General features: G+C 45.1%; 1 protein-coding gene across 1 annotated transcript; it reads right to left on the bottom strand.

Moving 5' to 3' along the window:
* Positions 1-1270: 1270 nt before the first annotated feature.
* On the bottom strand, positions 1271-21102 carry kifbp (kinesin family binding protein). Its single transcript, XM_052027407.1, has 7 exons — positions 20521-21102; positions 17854-17952; positions 16586-16665; positions 13616-13799; positions 11935-12028; positions 9769-9881; positions 1271-8750 (listed from the first exon to the last, which is right to left on the bottom strand). Exons 1-7 carry the CDS (start codon positions 20899-20901, stop codon positions 7872-7874), a joined length of 1830 nt encoding a protein of 609 aa, XP_051883367.1. The 5' UTR covers positions 20902-21102; the 3' UTR covers positions 1271-7871.
* Between the last annotated feature and the right edge of the window lie 3732 nt (positions 21103-24834).

Below are 24834 nucleotides of genomic sequence, written 5' to 3'. Positions count from 1 at the left end.
ACACACACACACAAAGGTGTCAACAAGAATTCCTCATTGCACATGATAAATTGTATTTGACGTGTCATATAATGTAAAACATAAACATGTTGCAATTTCACAAGTTTTTAAAAGCTCAGTAAAATCCTTATCTGACTTTTGAGCAGGACGGTGGCTCCAGTGGTTGAAAGCCAGCTTATTTTGTAGGTGTTTTGTACAATCATTCTCAACAAGGTCTTACCTTGTACAGAATGAGGCACAGGCCACAGTCTGTCGTTAGATACAGGAATATTGCAGATGATCCTACTGACGCTTTGTGTTGCGAGACAAGCCACAATTTCCACAACTAAACCGTCTCATCATGTGATGAGTTGTTGCCAACGACATTAAATCGCTCTTTGCTCGTTTCCCTCTCTGCTGCTGTTCTTCCATCCCATCCTGAGGTGGCGGGATGCAAACGGCATCCAGCTGCTTCCCAAAAAGGACTTGCAGTGACTGCTCAACCATGGATTCACCGCACCATTCCACGGGGCTTAAATTACATACCACAGGGATCATGGGCTTTGGGAGGGGGTAATGAGAAAGTGATCAATGTGAATTGCTTATCTTTCCCTCCACATCTGTGCCACTGCTTATCCATAGCCTCCTCAACCAACTCCCCACTGAGCTCCACAATCTACCACCCCCCACCCCACTCCCGGATCCTCTGTCCCTCCACCTCTCTGCTTTTCTCTCACCCTGTTCCTCCACAAGGTCCACGCTGCTCTCAGGCCCTTAGTTAAACCACTGGATACTCCCACTCTGTCTCGGTGCCTTTTGCTTTGTTCTTCCCTGTATAGAGTCATGGAGTCATATAGTACAGAAACAGTCCCCTTGACCTAACTGGTCCATGCCGACCAAGATCCCCATCCAAGCTAGTCCCACTTGCCCACCTGCAATATAATGTCCCAACTCAGTGCCCTGACTGATGAAGGCCAGCGTGCCAAATGTCTTTTTCACCACCCTGTCTATCTATGACTCCGCTTTCAACGAACTCTGCACTTGTATCCTAGGTCCCTCTGTTCATTACACTCCCTAGTGCCCTACCATACATACTTTAAGTTCTGTGCTAGTTTGACTTTCCAAAATGTATCACCTCACACTTATCTGTATTGAAATCCATTTGCCACTCCTTGGCCCACTTCCCTAACTGATCAAGATCCCCCTGTAACTTTCTTCACTATCAACAACACCTCCTAATTTCTTGTCATCCACAAAGTTACAGATCAAGCCTTGCGCATTCAAAGTCAAACTCGAGTTTATTGTCATATGCACAAGTACATGTGTGCACAGGTGCACTGAAAAACTTACTTGCAGCAGCATCACAGGCACATGGCATCATATAAGCAGCATACACAACAAAAACATAAATTAGACATAAATTTTACACAATTTTAACAAGAAACACAATTAGAACAAAATAAAAGCAAAAGTCCATTTAGTGCAAAGTGACAAAAGTGGTCATGATGTTGCTAAACTGTAGTGATTAGGGTATAGCCGGCTGGTTCAAGAACTGAATGGTTGAAGGGAAGTAGCTGTTACCTCCTGCCCAACGATAGCTGAGAAAAGTTAGTGTGGCCCCTATAATGTCTGGATGGTGATTCACATCCAAATCATTTATATAGATAACAAGGGTCCCAACACTGACCCCCACGGCACGACAGTAGTCTAAAACTACAGGGCATAGATTTAAGATGAGAGGGCAAAGACTTAAAGAGTATTAAAGGGAAAAGTTTTTCACACCAAGGGTGGTAAGTATATGGAATGAGCTGCACAGGTGGGTAGTAGAGGCAGGTACAATAACAACATTGAAAAGGCATTTAGACAGGTCAGTGGAGAGGAAAGGTTTAAAGGGATATGGACCAAATGCAGGCAAATGGGATTAGCTTAGATAGGCATGTTGGTCAGCATGGATGAGATGGGCTGAAGGGCCTGTTTATTATCCTGCAAATAATAATAAAAACAATAAAGTACAACAAAGTCATCCTAGTTGCACTGAGACTGTTTCAGCAATAATAGATTGCACCTTTGAGCATTGGTAAGGAAGGAAATGGCCGTACTGTGAACAATGACAATATTTGATGTGTGTCTGACACCAGATATTTATAGGTGGACTTGGTGCCCAGTCAAATTTTCTAAATGGGTATCATTAGGAAATGATTATTCTTGCAGTTTACCAAGTTACTTTTTTGTTTGAGGTGGGGCGGGGCACAATTTGAGTGCATTGATCCAAGATTTAGGCTCAAAAGTTTCTGAAACCTATGTGGATGTGGGGGTACACAATGAACAGTGTGGAGGTCATGACTCAGTGTCTATAATGAGGCTAATTCCACCTTCTCCTCCTTCGTGTTTCCACTAAAGCTAACAAAATACCCAAGCCCCAGATATTTCCGTATGTGTAGGCCTGGACTCTGGCCAAGAGCTGGGTCCTTTCCCACACTTAGTCATAAGAGTTGTGCAGCATAGAAATAGGCCCTTCAGCAACGCCCCCCACCCCGCATCTATGCCAAAACCTTTTAGCCCATCTACACTAATCCCATTTGTCCACTAAGTCCATATCATTCTACGCCTTAACTATTTAAGGCTCTACCTAAATGCATCTTAAACATAGTGATTGAATCAGATTCCACCACTTCCTCTAGCAGCACATTCCAAATATCAACCACTCTGTGTGGAAAAATTTACCCCTTTAGAACTCCTTCCTCTCACCTTAAGTTATTCATAGCCTCTACAATGGGAAAAAGATACCATCTACCCTACCGCTGCCTCTCATAATCTTATATATTTTACATCAGGTCACCACTCAGCCTCCTTTGCTTCAGGGGAAGCAAGCCCAGCCTACCCAATCTCTCCCCATAACTAAAGTCCTCTGCACTCTCTCCAGCGCAACCACAACCTTCTAGATATTAAGGAAACAGAAATATGGAGTTAGTGCAGGGAAGTGCCACTGAAATAAAAGATTAGCTATGATTTTATGGGATGGTGGAGCAGCATTAAGGGCCAATGGACTGCTTTTGCTTCAGTGTCTCATTTTCTTATGTTCTTACCTGATACCTTACCAAATACCTTTATATAAATCCATTATACCACATCCCCCAGTCCCCTTCTCCACCCTAGTCACATCCTTGACGAATCCTTATTAAATTTGTCAAGCATGATTTCTCCTTCAGAAAATACATCACCTCTGCTTAATTCCATTATACATACAAGATCCAGAAACACAAGATCCTGAGGAGGAATGAAATAAGATTAAGACACTAGTTTCAGACCCAAATTTCTCACTCTGGAACTTAATATGTAATTCTATTATTTTGTGCTCACTCTTCCCCAGTGGCTCTTTACAATGCATTCATAATGTGACCCCTTCCCTACAACCTTGCTCCCAGAACACAGGGCCATAGTCTTAACTAACTTATAGCAAAGGTTGCAACTGAGGAATGGGAGCAGATCAAAGGTAGCACCAAGCAGGTGATTCCAGCTGCCACCAGGATGAAATAACTCAGTAGATTCATAAAGCTATACAGCATAGAAATAGGCCCTTCAGCCCATCTCATCCATGCTGACCAAGATGCCTATCTAGGCTTATCCCATTTGCCTGTGTTTTGGTCCATCTCTCTTTAACCTTTCCAATCCATGTGACTGTCTAATGTCTTTTCAATGATGTTATCGTACCTTCCTTTACTACCACCTGTGGCAGCTCATTCCATATACCTACCACCTTTGCACTTTTGCTGTGAAAAACTTTCCCCTTTGATACCCTTTAAGTCTTTGCCCTCTCATCTTAAATTCCCCTACTCTGGGAAAAAGAGTCTTCCCTGTCTATGCCCCTCATAACTTTATAAGTCTCTATATGGTCAACCCTCAGCCTCTTTCACTCCAGGGAAAAAGGTCCCAACCTATCCAATCTCTCCTTATAACTCAAGCCCTCCAGTCCAGGCACCATTCCTGTGAATCTCTTCAGCACCCTCTCTAGCTTTCAGGTTGCAGCGACCAGGTTGCACAATACCCCAAATGTGACCTAACAAATGATTTGTACAACTATAACATGATGACCCAACTCCTATACTTAATGCCTTGGCTGATGAAGGCAGGCATACCACACGCATTCTTCACCACCTTGCCTACCTATGTTGCCACTTTCAGGGAACCTTGGGGAACAAGTACTCGTTGTTCAGTAACACTCCTCAAGGCCATGCCATTCACATTGTATGTCTTGGTCTGATTTGATTTACCAAAATGCACCACCTCACACTTAACCAAGTTAAATTCCATCTGCCATTCCCTTGCCCACTTTCCTAGTTGATCTAAACCCTGTTGTAACCTTAGACAACCTTCTTCACTGTTCACTAAACCACCAATTTTGGTGTCAACTGCAAACTTAGACTAATCATGTCACATACATTCTCTTCCAAATCATTTATATGATGAACAATAAGGGACGCAGCAGCCATCCCAGAGGCACACTAAACAACTCTCCATTATCACCCCCTTCCTCCAATCAGCAAGCCAATTCTGTATCCAATTTGCTAACTCACCCTGGAATCCATGTATTTTAACATCCTGGACCAGCCTACCATGTGGGACCTTGTCAAAGGCCTTGCTGAAGTCCATGTTAACTATGTCCACTGCATTGCTCTTGTCAATCTTCTTGATGACCTCTTCAAAAAAGCTCAGTTACGTTTGTGAGATGTGATCTTCCATGAACAAAGCTTAATTGATCCTTGTCTTTCCAAATCCTGTCTCTCAGAATCCCTTCCAGCAACTTTCCCACCATTGACACAATCTACAAAGCCCAGTAAAATTTCCCTGGAAATCTTATACCCTACGTCTTGCTGGACTTTGGAGACTGAGTTACTTAATCCTCATGACAGTTGCCTTGCACCATTTGATCTGCATAAGAAAATGGTTATCAGCACTGCTGTGAATAACATTGAAAACAGGTCAAGGTAGCAAGGTCACAAATCTCCATCTAAGAAAAATAATGGTAGCTCAGGAAGCATCTGTGGAGAAAGAGCTCATACTTCTGGTCAATGTTCTTTCCTCAAAAGGAGAACAAGTGAAGCAAGTAGCAGATTTTAAGCAAATGCAGAAGCAGAGAAAGTGAGCAGGGATGGTGGGAGGTTTAACAGGGAAGTAGATAGATAAGGAAATAATATTTGTGACAATGCGGAAAGCAGGAGAAGTTGAATGACAAAAAAGGTATGAAAACAGAGTAGGACAAAGTGCTCCTGGTTATACTGAGACTGTTCCTGGTCGTTCTGAGCTATACCTTTGAGTTTCAATTTACACTGGTAAGGAAGGTAATGAATGTAGTGTGAATGGAGGCCTAAAGGGATATTGATACAAGTGAAGAAAGATGAGCGTCCAGAAGTATAAATGAGAATGACTGAATTACTAGCTGAAAGTCTTGAAATCATCATTGAACCTGAGATTTGGTAATGTGCCTGATCAACAATGCTGTTCCTCAAATTTAGGACAAGGAGTAGCTCAAGCATGTTCCACCATGCAGCAACAAAGATGATCTTTGATTTTAAGTTTGTAAAATCTCTCTTTGTAATTTAATCCCATGTATCATTTTGGTAAATCTACACAGCATTACCTCCAAATCGTATTTCTTTCTTAGGGCAGGACGCCCAGAAATACTCACTCTACCCGAAGTGTGGTCTGATCAGTGTTTTATATAGTTGTGGTATTGCTTCTACGCACTTGTGCTCCAGTCTTCCATATATGAAGCCAAGCACTCTGTTAGCCTTTTTGATTATTTTCAGTAGCTGGCCATTATATAGATAAATGAAAAAATTGAGGCAACAGCCATACAACCTCTAGAATCTGCAATCCATTCAAATCTCCAAATGACATTTTAATGATGAACGTGCATGGATCCTCCTTTCTTCAAAAGTTTCTTTGGCCTTCATATAGAAAATATTCTATCCTGTCTTTTTTTAGTTTCAAGGTGGATAATCTCGTACCCACACTAAAATCTAACTGTCACAGTTTTGCTCCTTCATTCTACTTATTAATCTTTGTACAGGATACAGTAATATGTAGGCAAATAGCATTTGTCTAGATGGCCATAAAGGTCAGCATGGATGTGATTCACCAAAGAGCCTGTTCCTGTGCTGTACCACTCTATGACTATGAGATTTAGATTATTAACTGGAACACCATGATGGCACCCAGGAAATTTAATTCAAACTCTCAAATATCCCTGGAATAAAAAGGATAGTATTAGAAAGAGTAACCAAGAAACTACCCAATTGTTGTGAATAACCATAACTAATGCACTGTATGGGAGGATATCTGCTCTCCTCAACTTATAGGCAATTATTGCAATGCAGTTGACTCTTAAGCACCTTCTGAAATGGCCCAGCAAGTTACTCAGTTCAGAGAAGTGCATCAGTGCCCGGGGATACAAAGGACAGAATCGTTCTTGGGATGATGCAGCACAGACTCATTTTCAATCCACTGAGATGCTCAAAACTGAATCGCCTGCTTGGATACTTGGTTAGACTCGATACCCTTAGATACAGTGAAGAAGTCTCCTGGCACACATGGGCAGATTCATTCTCTGGAGACACAAGGGTCAGGGTCAATGGAGACACAAGAAACTGCATATGCTGATATCTGGAGCAGAAAGCAAACTGCTGGAAGAACTCAGTGGGTCAAGCAGCATTTGCGGAGGCAAAGGAATAGTCCACATTTCAGGTCAAGACCCTGCATTAGGCCAGACTCAATGTCCTGGGACATATAGAACAGATTCAATCCCGTGAAACCTGTGAGACAAAATCATCTTGTGAGACACTTGGTAGAATTCAATGCCCTGGGGTACTCAGGATAGATTCAAACCCAAGCACCTAGGGCTAAATGGCCTATTCCTGCTTTTATGTTGTTCTCAAGTCAGATTCAAGCTCCTACAACGCTCAGAAAATTCGTTCCCTTGACAACATCTTGGCAAATCCTGATAATGGAGGCTGCAATGCGCAGGATCGAAAGAGGCTACAGAGGGTTGTAGACTCAGCCAGCTCCATCACAGGCACAACCCTCCCGGCCATCGAGGACGTCTTCAAGAAGCAGTGCCTTAAGAAAGCAGCATCCATCACTAAGGATCCTCAGCATCCAGGAAGTGCCCTCTTTGCATTACAGGAGCCTGAAGACCCACACCTGGTTTAGGAACAGCTTCTTCCCCTCCACCATCAGATATCTGAGTGGTCCATGAACCCATGAACATTACCTCTTTATTCCTCTTTTGCACTATTTAGGTTTGTAACTTATAGTAATGTTTATGCCTTACAGCTGACATAAAACAACAAATTTCATGACATATGTCAGTAATAAACCTGATTCTGACATATTGCTCCAGTATAATTCATTACATTTCTTCCTCTCCTGCACCACCCGCTTCTCCTCTTCCCATCTTACTTCACCCCTCTCCTCTCTCCGTTTACAACACCCCTTCACCCACCACCCCCAATCACATACTGAAGACCCTAATTCTTCTTGCCTCTCCTCTTCATCATCTCACCCTATCTTCCTGATCACCCCACACATCAGCCCTTGCCAAATCTGCCCACTTTGTTGTTCCTGTGTTTACCTACCCAATCACCCATTTAGTGCCAAGAACACCAGTTGAAAATTCAGAGTCCACAAATAAGGTCAGTTTTACACCCATAAGCTTTAAAGGTAGGACATTCAGTGGACTAAGGTCTGAAATCTCTCTCTCCCGCTTATGTCTGGAGGGACAAAAGACAAAAGCAGCTTAGCTGAGCCCATAGGGTATGTTTATTACACAAGAAAGTACATCTATCCTATGGTGTAAGGAAGGTGGTCACCAGACCAGGTCACAGCCAACATTACTAGTTGAATGGTGCTAACCTAGACCTTAGTTTCTCCATTCGTGCTGGCAATAGGGTGGCCATCTCGACACAAAGCTCCAGCTCAGGTTCCATGGCTTTGGCAGCTTCAGGGTGACAATTACAATAATCAACTACAAAGCGGTAACAGTCCACTGAACGCTGCATGTTCTCCAGCTGCAACTTCTGATCAGAAGTGATCATTTTACTGTACAACCAACCAATGCGAAACTTTGCCACCAATGCTGGCCGCATAACATCAGCTTCCAGTCGCTCCGGAAACTTCTTCTCCGAGTTCTTCAGGGAGTCCAGGAAGAGGCTGTAATAAGTGATGGCTGACTGAGCCAGGTGGTTGATTTTCTTAATATTGTGACTATCCAACTCATCCAACCGGTTGGCAATGGAGACCTTTAGCTCCATCATTTCATAGTATGTATCCCCTATCTCAAATTGAAGTTGCCTGCAGACCAAGAGGTAATACTGAGGGTTTAACTCTGTGTAGACTGCATTCAGCATATCGATACGTCGCTTATGCATCTTGCAACGCCTCTCTAAATCCTCTTCAAAGAATGCCAGGGCCTTGAATAGTGCGCTGTGATCCTGAACTACTTCAATGTGGTCTGTTACATGATCGTCCAGCTGGAAGAACTCCTTGGCTTCGTGCACATAGTTCTGCCCAACCAAGAACACCTCTCGGGCTTTCGTGAAGTCCACAGGGTAAGTGCAGCTCACTTTCTCCTCAACAGATTGGATCAGGTCAAATGTATCACTGGATCCAAACAGCACAGCACTTTTCCTCCCCTGCTCCTTCTCCTCCTCCTCTTTTTTCAGTTGGGTCTTCAATTCTTCCTGGCGATCCCAGTCCAATTCACCAATGTCATTCTGTAAGGAAACACAGCTACAGAAAACACAGTTCTCCCAAGACTTACTGCAAGTGTCCATAACATTTACACTTTCAGAGTTATGTAATAAAGTCAGTACCATTATAGGTGTTCCATTATAGGTGTTCCACCAAACTCCTCACACCAGAAAAATGTCCAGTTCTGCTAATATATATGATGGCTTCAGTATAAACTCCATCAATGCATAAGATATTTAAAAATGGTGCAGGGACTGCTTGTGTTTGTCTGACAGTTAGCAAGCATAGAAGGCATGGACTTGCATGTAAAGCATTCTCAAACGGGAAAAGTGAATTTGGAAGGGGCTGGGGGGGACACCGGGAGATGGGGTGGCAGGGCACCATGTAGCCATGTTGTAGATTTTAACCCAAGATGGCATTGAATTAGCTAGCCCTAGTTGAGGGGCTTCTAAAATGAGAAGAGCCACAAATGAGAGCAAATGTGACTGGAGCTTTTGCTGCTATTTGCCAGCAAGAAATAACACTGGGAAAATGGAGAGCTGGTCTGGTAAAACAAGCAAGAATGACTTTCCCCATCTATTACAACCCGAATATGGCAGACCATTGCAATTCTCGTCAAGGTTGGTGGGACTTCTGGCCTCACTAACCTTAACCCTGCTCTTGGACTAGACCTCATTCCTCTGAGAAAGTTGTAGAGGGATTTCTGATGCCACGAAGCTGAAGTCCAGCAACAATGAAGCAGGGACCATTCCATGCAATACCTCTGGGAAGCAGTAAGGATAGATTGAGCAATAGCAGGCATGACAAGGAGCCTGGTGGGGAGATGGGAGTCAGGTGGAAACCCCTACCAAGAGCCAGAAGACAGTATGCCTCACTGCTTGGGTCTTCCCTTATTGTCCTGCTGAACAACAATGAAATTCATTTTTCTTTATCCCATCATTCATCTAACAGAAGATTCAAGTATAAAACCTCGGGTGCATCTAAGTAAGGGGCCAACATATAAATACAGGGATCAAACAAGCCCAAGCCCACTTCAGATACCTCAAGCAGTTTGCGCGAATCTTGCAGCAGGTTCAAACAGTACTTTATCCAACACCGTGCTATTTCTGCCTTCTTCTGCTGGAGCTGGTCACGGCGATCCCTCTCTTCTTCACCTGCGTTGGAGAAAAGTGACTGGTTGGTTGCTTTCCATTAATCCCCAAAAAAAAGTCGAGTAGGCCATATCACTACTGGAATCCTCCCCACCATTGCCAGATGGAGGTTGATCCTCTAGCACAACTTTCCTGAAGTAAGGGGATACTTACTTCACCTTGTGCCCAATTCTAGTCTGCCAGGAGAGAGAATTGCAAAGACTTACAATCCTCTCAAAAGATAAATTTCTTCACACCCAAAGCTTAAATGGCCTACCCCTTAAGCTCCCTACTTCAAGATTGCGCAGATGCAGGAAAAAGCCTGAGTATCTACCCTATAAATTCTTTATAGAATCTCCATATTTTAGTGAGATCTTTCATACACCCAAACTACATTAGTGTAGGCCTCTCTTACTCAATATCTCTGCTGAGAATAATTCCCTTATTCCAGGAAACAGTTTAGTGAATCAATACTGCATCAACCTCATGTTCAACCTGATAAAGGCTCTTAATATCAGGAGAGGGTAGGACCGCTGAAGCATAAAGGAGGGAACATGTGCTTGAAGGTGGAGGACATGAGCAAGGTCTTAAATGAGTACTTTGCATCAGTATTTACCAAGGAGAACAACATAGATGATAGTGAGATCAGTGCGGAGCATGCTAATATGCTAGGGCATTTTGAGATAGTGTTGGGTCTCTTGAAGAACGTTAAGGTGGATAAGTCCCCAGGGCCAGATGGGAAATTACCCCAGGTTATTGTGGGAGGCAAGATATGAGATTGCTGGGGCTGAGCAAGAACTTTGCGTCAGGGACTAGGGCAGCATGGCTTTGTGTGGGGCAGGTCATGTCTTACTAACTTGATTGAGTTTTGCAAGGAAGTGACAAAGGTGACCAATGAAGGCAGAGCTATGGATGTTGTCTAATGGATTTTAATAATACGTTTAATTAAGTCCCTTATGGGAGGCTTATCCAGAAGATTTAAGATGCATGGGATACATGGTAACTTGGCTGTTTGGATTCAGAATTGGCTTGCCTATAGAAGATAGAGGGTAGTGGTCAATAGGACTCATTCTGGCTGGAGGTCCGTGACTAGTGGTGTTCTGCGGGGATCCATACCTCTGCTGTCTGTGATGTATAAATGACTTGAATGAAAACATGGATGGGTGGGTAAGTTTGCAGACGATACAAAGATTGGTGGCGTTGTGGATAGTGTAGAAGACTGCCAAAGGTTATTGCGGGATGTAGATCTGTTGCAAATATGGGTGGACAAATGGCAAACGGAGTTTAACCTGACCAGTTGAAGGGATATTACACAGTTAATGGCAGAACCCTTAACAGCATTGATGTACAGAGGGATCTAAGTCCATAGCGACTTGAAATTGGCTGCATAGGTTAATAAGGTGGTAAAGGACATACGGCATGCTTGAAACACTGAGTTCAAGAGTCAGGAAGTTATGTTGAAGCTTTATAAAACTCTGATTTGGCTGTATTGGGAGCATTGCATTCAATTACAGGAAGGATGTGGAGGCCTTGGGGAGGGTACAGAAGAGGTTTACCAGGATGCTGCTGGATTAGAGGGCATGTGCCATAACGAGATGTTGGACAAACTTGGGCTATTTTCTCTGGAGCGGTGGAGGCTGAGGGGAGATGTAACAGAAGTCTATAAAACTATGAGAGGGATAGATAAACAGCTGGTATCTTTTCCCCCGGGTCAAAATGTCGAATACTTGAGGGCATGCATTTAAGGTGGGGGGGGGGGGGGGTGTGGGCAAGTTCAAAGGAGATGTGTGGGACAAGTTTTGTTTTTAAAAACAGAGTGGTGGGTGCCTGGAATGTTCTACCCGGGGTGATCATGGAGACAAATACAATAGAAGTGTTTAAGAGGCTCTTAGCTGGACACACGAATATGTGCTGACAATGGAGGGATATGGACATTGTGTAGGCAGAAGGGATTAGTTTGGTTAGGCATTTAATTACTAGTTTAATGAGCTCGGCACAACACTGTGGGCTGAAGGGCCTGTACTTTTCTATATACTTACAGACACTACTGAGACCATTGCAAGAAAGTCAAACCTACTTTCTTCTGCTGGAGATTCCGAGGACACTGCTCCCACCTGGTTAAAGATCACGTTGGAAGCAGCAAGGCACAGGCGACCTTCCATGTAACGCTGCTGCTCAAGAGAAAACAAACAACCCATTGGGTGAAACTCCAGTGCCATATTACACTTATTGCTGCCTTGGTAAAGCAGCCAGCATATCAAAGATCCCACCCACCCCGGACATTTTCTCTTCTCCCCTCTCCCATCGGGCAGAAGATACAAAAGCCTGAAAGCATGAACCAGCAAGCTCAAGGACAGCTTCTATCCCACTGCTATAAGACCATTGAATGGTTCCCTAGTACGATAAGATGGACTTTTGACCTCATAATCTACCACGTTATGACCTTGCACCTTATTGTCTATCTGTACTGTACTTTCTTTGTAGCTATTACACTTTATTCTGCATTATGTTATTGTTTTACCTTGTACTAACTCAATGCACAGTGTAATGAATTGATCTGTACAAACAGTATGCAAGACAAGTTTTTCACTGTACCTTGGTACATGTGACAATAATAAACCAATTCCAATTCATTGCTACTTCCCCTATAGCCCCTACTTAAACAGTGGCCTGTCTTCTTTATTGGACACCATTGCCTAGCTCATAGGGGATGCCCCATCTTAAAACCTGCTGCAATGTACTCCATATTCAGTCCGTAGGTGTGGTGCCTTATCACGATGTTGCATTGCTCTGCTTCCTCCTAGTGGGCAAGCCTAATACCTGCAGACCACTGCATCCTGACTAGAGCAGCCTTTCCATCAGTCAGAGCCTTGGCTGGCTAGGATCTTCAATTCTTGTTCTGCTATTATTTACTGCTGGAGTTACTAATGAGTAACTGGGAATCAAGGATAACATCCATTTTATTTCCCTTCTCCTGGGGCGCAAGGAACAACTGTGGCACCCTTCCACTAGAAGGACTAAGATTAGATAATTCAATACATACCAAAGGTTAAACGAGAGGCCATCCTACCTGGGTGAATAAAATTGTTAACTAAAACTATCATCACCACCAAAGAATTCACCAAGAACCCATACTCACTGCCATGTATCCAACCCCACTTCCCCCATTCCCTCTCCTGCCACTTTTGTGTGGCTCCTACAACCTCTTACCTTCACTCAATACCCTAGCACTGCCCTGACACATCTCCTGTCTCACCCCTCTCTCACCTCTTCTGTCTGCACTACAGCTCTCTTCCAACACTGTCTGCCACCTTGACATCTCATGCCCCTTATCCCCATCACCTCATCCTATCTCAATCCTCCACATCTGGCTCCATCTCCTGACACATGATGCCTTTCCTCAGTATTCTCATCCAATCACCCACACTCCCTCCGTCTCCTCTCCCAGCGTGTCCCCCGCACTCCTCATCCACCCCATGTTCCTTCCCCCAACCAACCTCCCATGCTGTGATGTCCGTCTCAGTCCTGCCAGCTTTGCCTCCCCATCCCTACCACCCATCCATCTTACTCCACTGAAGCATCATACTTTTTGTCATAATCCTCCATCAATTAAACAGGATAATTTAACCCGGGATGGAAAACGATGGGGCGTTGCCACCATCTCCTACAAACAGCAGAGCTTAGATCCCCAGAAGAAACCTTCCCATTCGAGGATCACAACCACTAAGGACTGCAGCCCAGAGTGCAGGGAGGCTTACCTTGGTGATGTAGTATTGGGACAAGGTGGCAGCATTGATGGCCCACTCCACAGGGTTATAATGGGTGAACTGCAGTTGGCGTTGCAGGGTGGTGTGACAGTACCAGGCAGCCTTTTCATTCATATCCAAGTGTTTATAGACTTGTGCCAGATAATACAAGGTGTGAGTATAAACCTTCTCAAACCTGCGCAATCCAAACATATTTGGCATCAATCAAAGAAGAAGCCAGACATTCACATCTGGAGGATGAATGGTCAGTTACACACAAGCAGCTTTATTTTATAATTCATTTACAGGAGGACCGTACTACTGGCAAGGTCATCATTTATTGCTTAGCACAGTTGTCTTTCTAAAGATTAGCTGCCTTTCTGAACTGCTGTAGTCTTTGAGGTGAAGATAGTCCCATGTCACCTCTGGAAAGGACATTGCAGTATTCAGACCCTGAGACAATGAAGGATAAGTAATATTTTGGTTCAGAATGATGTGCGATTTGGTGGGAACCTGTAATGGAAGCTTTCCCACATGCCTGCTGCCCCTACCCTGTTAGATGTAGAGGCTGCAGGTACGAGAGTGCTTGGTGAATTGTTGCAGTGGTGATAGTGGTGTGATGGAGGTGAACCATTTCTTACAGGATTCTTAACCCCTGCCCTACTCTTCAAGCCACAGCATTCATGTGACTGGTCTGGTGGAGCTGATGACTCCAAGATGTTGATGACGTAGGATTCAACAACGATAATGCCATTGAATATCAAGAAAGTTACTTCAGCATTCTCTTGTTGGAGCTGGTCACTGCTGTCATTGTGTATGGGCAATTACATGGAGAACAATCAGTTACACAGGGACTGGAGAAAAGGCAGTAATATAGGCACCAGGGAATGGTCAATTACACCTGGAACTGAGGTGATCAGTTACACGTGGAGTGGTGAACAGTTACACTTGGTACAATGAAAGGGTAGTTTTGCAGGAAATGGGCTGTTTCAGAGGAAGAAATGTTCAGAGTGTACAGTGGTGGCACAGTTACATTACCAGATTGTTAATCCAGAGGCCTGGACAGAATCCAGATTCAAAAATCAAAAAACTGAAGATGCTGGAAAACAAACAAAATTTGAAAATCCTGCAAACACTCAGCAGATCAGGCAGCATCTGCAGGAAGAGACACAGTCAGCTTTTCAGATCTTGTTTTTCCTCTTTCCCAGTTCTGACAGAGGGTCCTGGACCAAAATCATTAGCTGTTTTTCATCGCACAGATGCTGCCTGACCCGCTGAGTGTTCCCACCATTTTCAGTTTCAGTGTCAAAATTCAGCGACTCTACTTAAACCCCACCATGACAGCTGTGGAATTCAAATTTAGATTAATAATCTGGAATTTAAAGAAGACAACAAGGTTTACTAATGATGACCATGAAACTACCAAATTTTCATAAAGACCTGTTCTATGACATTCTGGGGAGGTAACCCACTGCTCTATGTGGGACTCATGACATGCAGCAATGGGGCTGACATCTCTGTGCCCTCCACAACTCAACTGTCTCACAACAACGTTAAAACAGAAGACAACAAACAAAAGGACCATGTACTGGATTAGGAATGGACATCCATACCCAGGCAGCAAATGAACAGTCACACTCAGGCAGTGAATAGGCACTCACATACAGGAAATCAATGGTGCTTTCAAACAAAGAACCCAAGTTCAAACTCTGAGAGGGCAGAAAGAGAGAAGTTCAGAGGTCAGGCAGTTGCATCTCTCCCTTCCTCTGCACATCTCTTTCTGCCCCCTCTCTTTTTTTTCCTCTTTTGCTGCTCGTTTCTCTCTCCTCTATCCACTTCCCCTCTCTGCCACCCCCTCCCTCCCACCCTTACCCTCTCTCTCTCTCAGTTCATGGTCTTCACCCCTCTACATTTCCTTTCCCTTCCCTCAGGTGTTCCTGCACCCAAGGAGCAGGACTTTGATCTAAGACCAGTTACTTGCAGTTTTAAATGCTGGCATATCGGGTGCAGGTATGCCTTAGAACCTGCATCGCAGTTCAAAGTGAGATGTCAAGGTGTTGAGAGCCAGGTCTGCAATGTCCAACTACAAGTATGAATTGAGACACTTTCAAAGACTTTTATCTGTCCAGGAATCTGGGACCTCATCTTGGAACTCTGCTGGAAATCAGGGATGTATGATACCCTACCCTTTACCTTTCAGTCTTCTGATCACGTTTTTGCTCCTTAATGCTCTTTCCGAGATTTTAAACTCTCATTATCAGTTCTGGTACAAATCACAAGTGCTGCTTCTGCCAGAACCAGTTCCAGTGCCTCAAGAACCTTAAATATTTGCTCCTGCCTTACATTTCTAACCACATATTTAACTTCACTGCCTTCCAGTTTCCAGATTCTCTAACACATGACATACCACCTGTGTGATCCGTTTTTAACGTGAAATTCTAACTGAAGCACTTCAATACCATTTTTACCAGTGTCATGGGTTCCAACATGGACCACAACTTCTGGATGCTCCCCTTCCCTCTCAGAATGACCTGCGCTGAAAGATAAGTTTACAATGGTACCAAACAAACATGTGGTTGCAAAAAAAATGTTTGCCTACAACCTGAACAACCAAATTCCCTATGACTATTGCATTACACAACCACCACATCAGTTGGAGACACAAGTGACTGCAGATACTGTAATCTGGAGCAAGAAACAAAATGCTGGAGGAACTCAGTGGGTCAGGCAGCATCTACAGAGGGAAATGGACATTTGACATTTCAGGTTGAAACCCTTCATATGCACATTAGTTAACTTTTTATAAAGTTCAACTGGTTGTTTGCTCAAAATTAGAAGTTAAACTTGTAAGTTCACAGTCACGAGCAGGCACAGTGTTTCTGTATAATCTCAGTAGCAAAATTTCTACCAAAAGAACATTTCAAACTGCACAACAGCTTATAACCATCAAGAAAATTATCTGTAAGTTTAGAATAACCATACCTTTTATGTCTCTCCTGCTCACTCAGCCTCTCCTCTTCTGCCAGGAAATGCTCATGGGTGTCCCATGGTGGAGTCCCAATCTAAACAAACAGTAGCACATTGGCTTTGAATGTTATTTAAATACCTTATTCATCAATTAATGCCCAATGTCCCTTCTTTTATCCAGATTCCGTTCCTCTGCTGAAAGCATAAACATCTAGGTCACAGTGTCACTGCAATGGGCAAAGCACATAAACCAATGTCTGTGTTTTCAGGTGCTGGCCTAAGCAATGTTGGCTGTCCACAGGAACATAAATTTCACAGCATGCTCTCCCTCCCATTTTCCAATGTACACACATCATTGGTTAATACACAGTCCGAATTCAATATTGCATCCCCTTTCCCAATGACCAACAAAAACAAACCAGAAATAGATTTTTCCACACCACAACTATTGGTTATCCCTCACCTATCCAATATACAGAGACTGGTTATTCCCCTCACTGTCCATTAGATACACAACAGTCAATGGCTAACAGAAGGTCCAATATTCACACACCAGTGACAATTTAATCCACTGTCCAATGTACACACACACACACACACACCTACCTATTACTGGTTAAACCACAGTCCAAAATTCACATATCAGTAAATTGTTATCCCTACCACAATTAATGTACTCGTACCAGTTGCTGGTTATTCTAACTTACTGAAATACATACTAATCATTGACTATCCCTTCATTGACACACCGATATTAAAGTAAAATACAAAAAGAGGAAAAGGCTAAATGGTAAAGGGCAAGAGAAGCAACAAAACTATGATCCAGAGAAAGTGATATTGAGAATAGCAGGGTGGAGTTGAGGGACATGAGAGAGAATAGGTTACAGGGAACTAAGTGGGGAATGGGCTTAATGGGATGGCTGAGAGTTTGTATACACTCCATGGGCCAAATTGTGTCAGGAAACATAAAACAGGAAGCATGAAATCGTTGTCATAGGCCAGATGGTCCAGGTGAAACAAAGGTTCTGAAGAGAAAGTAAAAGATCCAAAGTGTGTTGGGAGGGTGGGGGTGTGGGGTTGTGAGGTCGCTAGCCAAAGGAATGGACATCGAAGAACAGGAGAAGGAAGAGCTCAATGTCACATTGAACTCAACAAATCTTTGAGGTGCAAGGAAACCAAGGGATCTGCAGGGGACTGATTGTACATGGGTGAGGCCAGAAAAATGAAATGAAATAGGGTCGGAGAAGCTCGAAGCTATCCAAGTTTGTCCTTGTTCACTTTACCTCCTTGGTGTACTGGTTGTAAAGTGCTTCAGCATCTTCTAGATAGGTCTTGGCTTTTTCCATTTCTTCCAGTCCTGCCCATAGGATACCCAACTGGTTCTGAAATCAACAGAGTGCAGCATGCTTTAACTTCTTCTGTAAAGTTATCAGTAGCCTAAAATTTTAATGTAATGGCAAACAGTTTGCATCATCGGGGGCCCGGGCTGATGATATTACCTTCCCAGAAATACCTCTCTATTTCAAATTGATCATCATCCATAACCCCACCCCCACACCTCCACAAAAGAGATACACCCTCGACCCACCTTTCCCTATTTTCCCCATTCCTATCCAGAGAGTCCTTGAAATGTTTAGTCACTTCCCACATCTGTCCTGATTTCTCCATTGTTCCAGTTAAGTTTTCACCTTGTCACAGTATCAAAAGGAGCCCAAAATAAACTGTTCCTCCTGTAAAACACAGAGGTGCTGGAGGAACTCGGCGGGTCAGGCAGCGTCTATGGAGGGAAACGGATAGTCAGCATTTCGGGTCGAGCCCCTTCATCAAGACTATTCCTCCTTATCCTTTTCAGCCAGCCTGCAACCTTCGATGAGGATGTCAGTGCCATACCTCTCAATCTATCAGTTGGACAGGACTGCACTCTCCTGGATCCATTCTCATCGATCCAGTTATACAAGAAATTTCCCTAGTGTATTGCCCGTTACCTCTGGCATCCGAGGATTCATCTTTGACCCCCTATTTCTTATTTACTTGCAACTCCTCATTGACATCAAATAAATATATATTAAAGCAGTTAATGAGGCATACACAATGTTGGGCTTTAGCACAGAGACGTAAAACAGGGAAGTCATGCTGAACCTTTATACAACACTGGTTCAGCCTCAGCTGAAGTAGTGTGTTCAGTTCTGGTGATCATATTATAAGAAGGATGCCAAGCCATAAAAGAGAGCCCAGAAAAGATTTACAAGATTGGCTTCTGGGATGAAAGACTACAATTGCAAGGATAGACTAAGTACCCCAATCACATATCTCACTACTCTAGCTCCCATTTCAACCAAACAACAGATTGCAGATTTTCTTCCTGGCCCCAGCTTCCCTATTATCATTAGACACTTCCCTAGGTATACCCCCACCCTCTCTAAAACTGCTTTCATCACAACCACCTCCTCTCCTACCATATCAAAACAGCTCTTACAAATGTCACTAATGGCATCCAATGTGATCCCAGTAAACTACAGCTCATCTCAATTTCTGGAATCATCTATTCTATTAGTCACAACCTCAAAGAATTCCAAAAGATTAGTTAAATATGACTTGCCTTCCATAGATCCAGGTTGACTCTGCGCGAACCTTTTTTATTATTATTATCCAAGATGGTGATGCATTTTCAGAGTACAAATCAAGTTAGGACGTATACCATAAATGGTAAGGTCCTAGGGAGTACTGAGGAACAGATGGACCTTGGCGTAGAAGTTTAAAGATCCTTGAAGGTAGCAACACAGGTAGATAACATGGTAAGGAAGGTATGTGGAATTAGTCACTGACAGCATATAAGAAGTGTCCAGAGGAGCATTTGAATCACCCAGGCACAGAAAGCTTATGGGCCAAGTCCAGGAAGATGGGGTTAATAAAGATGAGCGGCCACTGCTAGGTGTAGACATGGTGGGCTGAATGGCCTGTTTCTATGTGGTACGATTCTAACCATAGTTGTACAGAATAGAAACAAGCACAATGACGCAATCACAAAGGCGGCACACCAGCAGCTCTACTTCATTAAGGAGTTTTGGCATGTCACCAAAGACATGCAAATTTCTACAGATGTACATTGGAGAGCATTCTGGTTGGTTGCATCACCGCCTGGTATGGAGGCTCCAATGTGCAGGATCAAAAGACGCTGCAGAAGGTTGTAGGCTCAGCCAGCTCCATCAGGGGCACAAGCCTCCCACCTCCATCGAGGGGCGGTGCCTCAAGAAGTCTGCATCCGTCATTAAGGACCCTCATCACCTGGGATATGCCCTCTTCACATTACGGCCATTGGGGAGGAGATAGAGGAGCCTGCAGGCCCCTGTTTCAGGAGCAGCTTCTTCCCCTCCGCCATCGGATTTCATGAACCCACGAACACTACCTCGTTATTCCTTTTCTGTACAATTTATTTATTTTTGTAACTTGTAGTAATTTTTATGTCTGGGACTGTACTGCTGCCACAAAACAACAAATTTCACGACATATGATGTCAGCAATAATAAACCTGAGGATGCAACAACCATCAAGCACCATTTATACTAATTCGATTTTATTTCCCCCATATACCAATCGACCCCCCCCCCCCAACTTCTGATCCTCACCTCCATTCTATTGGCAATTTAAAGTGGCCAATTAATCTACCGACCAACGTGCCTTTGGGACGTGGGCTGAAAACGGAGCACTCGGAGGAAACCCACGCCGTCAAGGGGAGAACATGCAATCTCCACACCAGCAGAACCACAGGTCCGGGTTGCTGGAGCCGCGATTTGATTGGAGAGGAAAGGGTTACACGGGAAGGACGCACTGGAGTCTGACAGAGGGGTTAAGGCGGGGGTTACTGTAGATCTGCGCCCACGGCCGGGGTTTGGTGAGAGGACGGAGCCGGCACGGGTTCGCCACGCCTTTCCCGGCCGCCGGCACTTTACCTCGGCCTGAATGAACACGGACACGGCCTCGGGGCTGAACTTGAAGGCCTCCAGGACCCGCACGCACTTGGCCAGGTGCTCCTCCCCGGCCGACAGCTCCTCCGTCTCCGCATGGTTGAGGCCGAGCTGCAGCTCCAGCACGCCGAGCTTCTGCAGCCACTGCCCGTCCTGCCAGCGCCTCTCGTCGGCCCGCTCATCCTCCGGGTCCCCGGCCTGGGCTCTGTGCCCCACCGCGGCCTTCAGCTCCTTCAGCAGTTCGCGGGCCGCGTACTTGGAGCGGTAGGGCTCGGATTCCGGGTCCTGCTTGGACTCCACCTCCGACAGGTTCAGGGCCCGCGAGTACCTCAGCCGCAGCTCCGGCCCGCCCTCCTGCTCCGCCATCTTCCCCGCAGTGCCTTGGCAGCGCCCTCGGCGGAGGGGAGGAGTTACTGCAGGGTCTGTGCCAGCCCCGCCCCCGGCGGAGGGGAGGAGTTACTGCAGTGTCTGTGCCAGCGCCCCCAGTGGCAGGGAGGAGTTACTGCAGCGTCTGTGACACTGCACTCTGCAGTGGGGACAAGCTACTGCAGTGTCTGTGCCAGCGCCCCCAGTGGCAGGGAGGAGTTACTGCAGCGTCTGTGACACTGCACTCTGCAGTGGGGACAAGCTACTGCAGTGTCTGTGCCAGCGCCCCCAGTGGCAGGGAGGAGTTACTGCAGCGTCTGTGACACTGCACTCTGCAGTGGGGACAAGCTACTGCCGTGTCTGTGCCAGCGCCCCCAGTGGCAGGGAGGAGTTACTGCAGCGTCTGTGACACTGCACTCTGCAGTGGGGACAAGCTACTGCCGTGTCTGTGCCAGCGCCCCCAGTGGCAGGGAGGAGTTCTGCAGGGTCTGGGCCAGCCCCGCCCCTGGCGATGGCGAGGAGTTACTGCAGGGTCTGTGCCAGTGCTCCTGCCGGTGGGGAGGAGTTATTGCAAGGTCCGTGCCAGCGCCCCCAGCGGTGGGGAGGGGTTAGTGCAGGGTACTCGGAGGATGAACATGCCGAGGAGAGCCACTAGCAGGATGGGCAGTGGCTGCAGATAGTTGGGGACAGCGCTGCCAGGTGGTGGGGAAGAGTTACTGCGGGAGTAACACACAAAATGCTGGAGGAGCTCAACAGCTCATTTCTGGGGTGATATCAACAGTCCACGTTTCCAGCCGAAACCCTTCGTGCTGCAAAGAAAGATGCCAGAAGCAAGAATAAAAGGGTGGGGCGAGGGGGAGGAGAGTGAGCTGGCAGGTGATAGGTGAATGCAGGTGAGGGGGGAAAGTAGGGGGGATGATGTGAGAAGCTGGGAGGTGATGGGTGGAAGAGGCAAAGGGTTGAAGAAGGTGGAATCTGATAGAAGAGGACAATAGCCCATGGAAATAAAGGGAAGGTGGGGAACCAGAGGAAGGAATGTGTGGGTGATGGGCAGATCGGGAGGGCGGGGAGGGGAAAGAGAAGGGGTAATAGGGCCAGAGGGATAAGAGAAAACAAAGAGGTTGGGGGGTAGGGGGACAGAGGTGAGTGGTTATGGGAAGTTAGAGAAATCGATGTTGATGTCGTCAGGTTGGAGACTACCAAAAAAGATGTTCTTTCTATGGACAGTGTAGCAAAGGTTCTCCAGTCTGATCACTGGGATGGCAATATGAAGAGAGATTGGGATGATCAGGCTTATCTTCTCTTCCTCCTCCCACTAGCTCATTTTTGGGTCTTTTGTCTTGGTTCATCTCCCAGTAGTAAAGCCAGTGCCATGTGCTCTGTGACTGTTCCTTTGTTTTAAACTTCTCCAATAAAACTTTGCGAAGCACCAAGTTGTTTTCAATGCATTCTTGGACTCCTGAAAGAACCTGAGGATTCAAAAATAACCAGATCTGACATAGGGAAAAGGCAGAAAAAGGTCCTGAATTTGGATGATGAGCCACAATGATACTGAACAGCCGAGGAAGTTTGGAGGCGCAATGGCCCACTCGTAATATTTTCCGTGTTTCCGTGATCCATCACCTCAGTTTTCTACAGGACTGTTGGATTTGGTGCTGGGCATTCACCAAAAACTGAGGGGAACATATAGAAAAGGTTTAGCGAGAAAGAAACTGGCATTGCAGCAACAGCATTCCCACTCCATCACAGGGAAACCTGGTCATTAGGTGTGAGATATTTTTGGTGATGTTGTAGCCTGGTGCAGGTGTGGCCTTTTCCTCACAACTGCACCACAGCAGTCACCTGGGACTTCTTCCAGTTCATCTGAAGCTCAAACAGATTAGAGCCAGAGTCACACAGCACAGAAATGGGACCTTCAGCTCACTACCTCCATGCCGATGTTCTTGCCCATCTACACCAATCCAAATTGCCTGCATTAGGACCGTATCCTTCTATGCCCATATCTAAGTACCTATCTAAATGCCTCATAGAAATTGCATCCGATTCCACAATCACCTCTGGCAGCGCATTCCAGATATCAACCACAGTGTAAACCAAACTTAACCCTCAGATTCCCTTTAATATCCTTCCACGGACCTTAAATCTATGCCCTCTTTGTTTTGATACCCACTTCCATGAGAAAAAGATTATCTACCCGATCTATGCCTCATGATCTTATATACCTCTACCAGGTCACCCCTCAGCTTCCTTCACTGCAGGGAAAACAAGTCCAGCCTATCCAATCTCTCCCATAACTAAAGTCTTCCAATCCAGGCAACATCCTGGTGAATCTCCTCTGCTCTCTCTCCAGAGCAATCACATCTTTCCCACAGTGTAGCAACCAGAACTGCACAGAATACTCCAAGTGTGGCCTAACCAGGGTTCACAGAACCTCAATGTAAACCTCACATGAAAATGTGCTCAATATGACCCTCATTCTGAAGGCTACTTTTGTGTACAGATGCACCAGTGTAGACCCTGGGTACACAGAGACCAACATTCACAATATATCGAGGTCCTCAATGTTGCCAAGGATGAATCTGGCCACATTGCCTTAGAACTTTCTTGTTAGTTGGACCTTTCCACACCACCTGTCCCTCGTAGAACACTTTATCCAAATGCACACTTCTGACTGTGGAAAATTACCCAAGTATGTCTTATTTGCAAAGAGCAAGACAAATCAAATTTAGCTAATTACCACTCAGTCTGCTCTTAATCAAAGTGATGGAAGGTTTTCATCAATAATGTTATCAAGCTGCATTTCCTCACTGATAATCTGCTCACTGACGCCCAATCTGCATTTTGGCAGGACCAAGACAGCTTTGATTTAAACATAATTAGAAGCAGGAGCAGATCACCTGGCACTTCAAACCTGCTCTGCCACTCACCAACATTACAACTGCTCTACTCTACCTCTCTGCCATTTTCCTTCACTATCTGCAAGGACCTCGATACACAGACATCTATTAACCTGTGTTTTGAATGAACTCAATGACCAAGTTTCCACAGCTCTCCAGAATTCCAAAGATTCACCATTTTCTGAAGAAACTTCTCATCTCATAATGCCTACATATTATTTTGAGATTAAATTCTGATTCTCCACTCATCAGCCAGGGCAGCATCTTTCCCGCATTCATCCTGTAAAAATGTTGCAAGTTTCAAAGAGATCTCCTGTTATTCTTGCAAACTTTAGGAATAGAGGCCTACTGTACTTAACTTGTAAAAAGTTCTTGCTAGTTTCACTCTTCCGGAGTCAGGAGCTGAGAGTGCGAGTGGGATACTTGGAAAAAGGCAAGTCTCATTGATTGGCTAATCAGAGGGCAACTTAACCAATAAAAGGAAGGTGCGTTAAGTGGACTGGCAATTTTGGAGCACCCATTGTGACAGTGGGTTGGTGAAAGAGTGGGGGAGCTGAGGCTTCAGCTAGGAGGCACAGCTAAGGAGCAGGTAAGAATTAAGTAAGGTTTTTATTTTCCTTTTAATCCGTGACCTTTGACAGTGTAGAAAAAATGGCAGTCAGGGCAGTGGAATGCTCCTCCTGCAAGATGTGGGAAGTCAGGGAACCTCTCAGTCTCCCTGATGACTACATCAGCTGCAGCTCCTGACAGACTGGGTGAAGGAACTGGAGTTGGATGTACTCAGGATCATCTGGGATTCTGAGGATATCATAGATGAAAGTTTTAGTGAGCTGGTCTCATCTCAGGTGCAGGCTACAGATAGATGGGTGACCACCTATCTGAAGTAAGACAGAGCAGGGTTCCCCATGACCATTTCCCTCAGCAACAGGTATACCCGTTTCGATACTGTTGGGGGGGGGGGGGTGTGGGGGAAACCATTCAAGTATTTCCAGTTGATGCAGCCAGGACGGCAGAGGGGATGACATCATACGTGAGA

Source organism: Pristis pectinata, chromosome 12 (assembly GCF_009764475.1).
Source record: "Pristis pectinata isolate sPriPec2 chromosome 12, sPriPec2.1.pri, whole genome shotgun sequence".
Classification (NCBI taxonomy): Eukaryota; Metazoa; Chordata; class Chondrichthyes; order Rhinopristiformes; family Pristidae; genus Pristis; species Pristis pectinata.
This window is presented reverse-complemented; position numbering and strand designations above follow the sequence as displayed.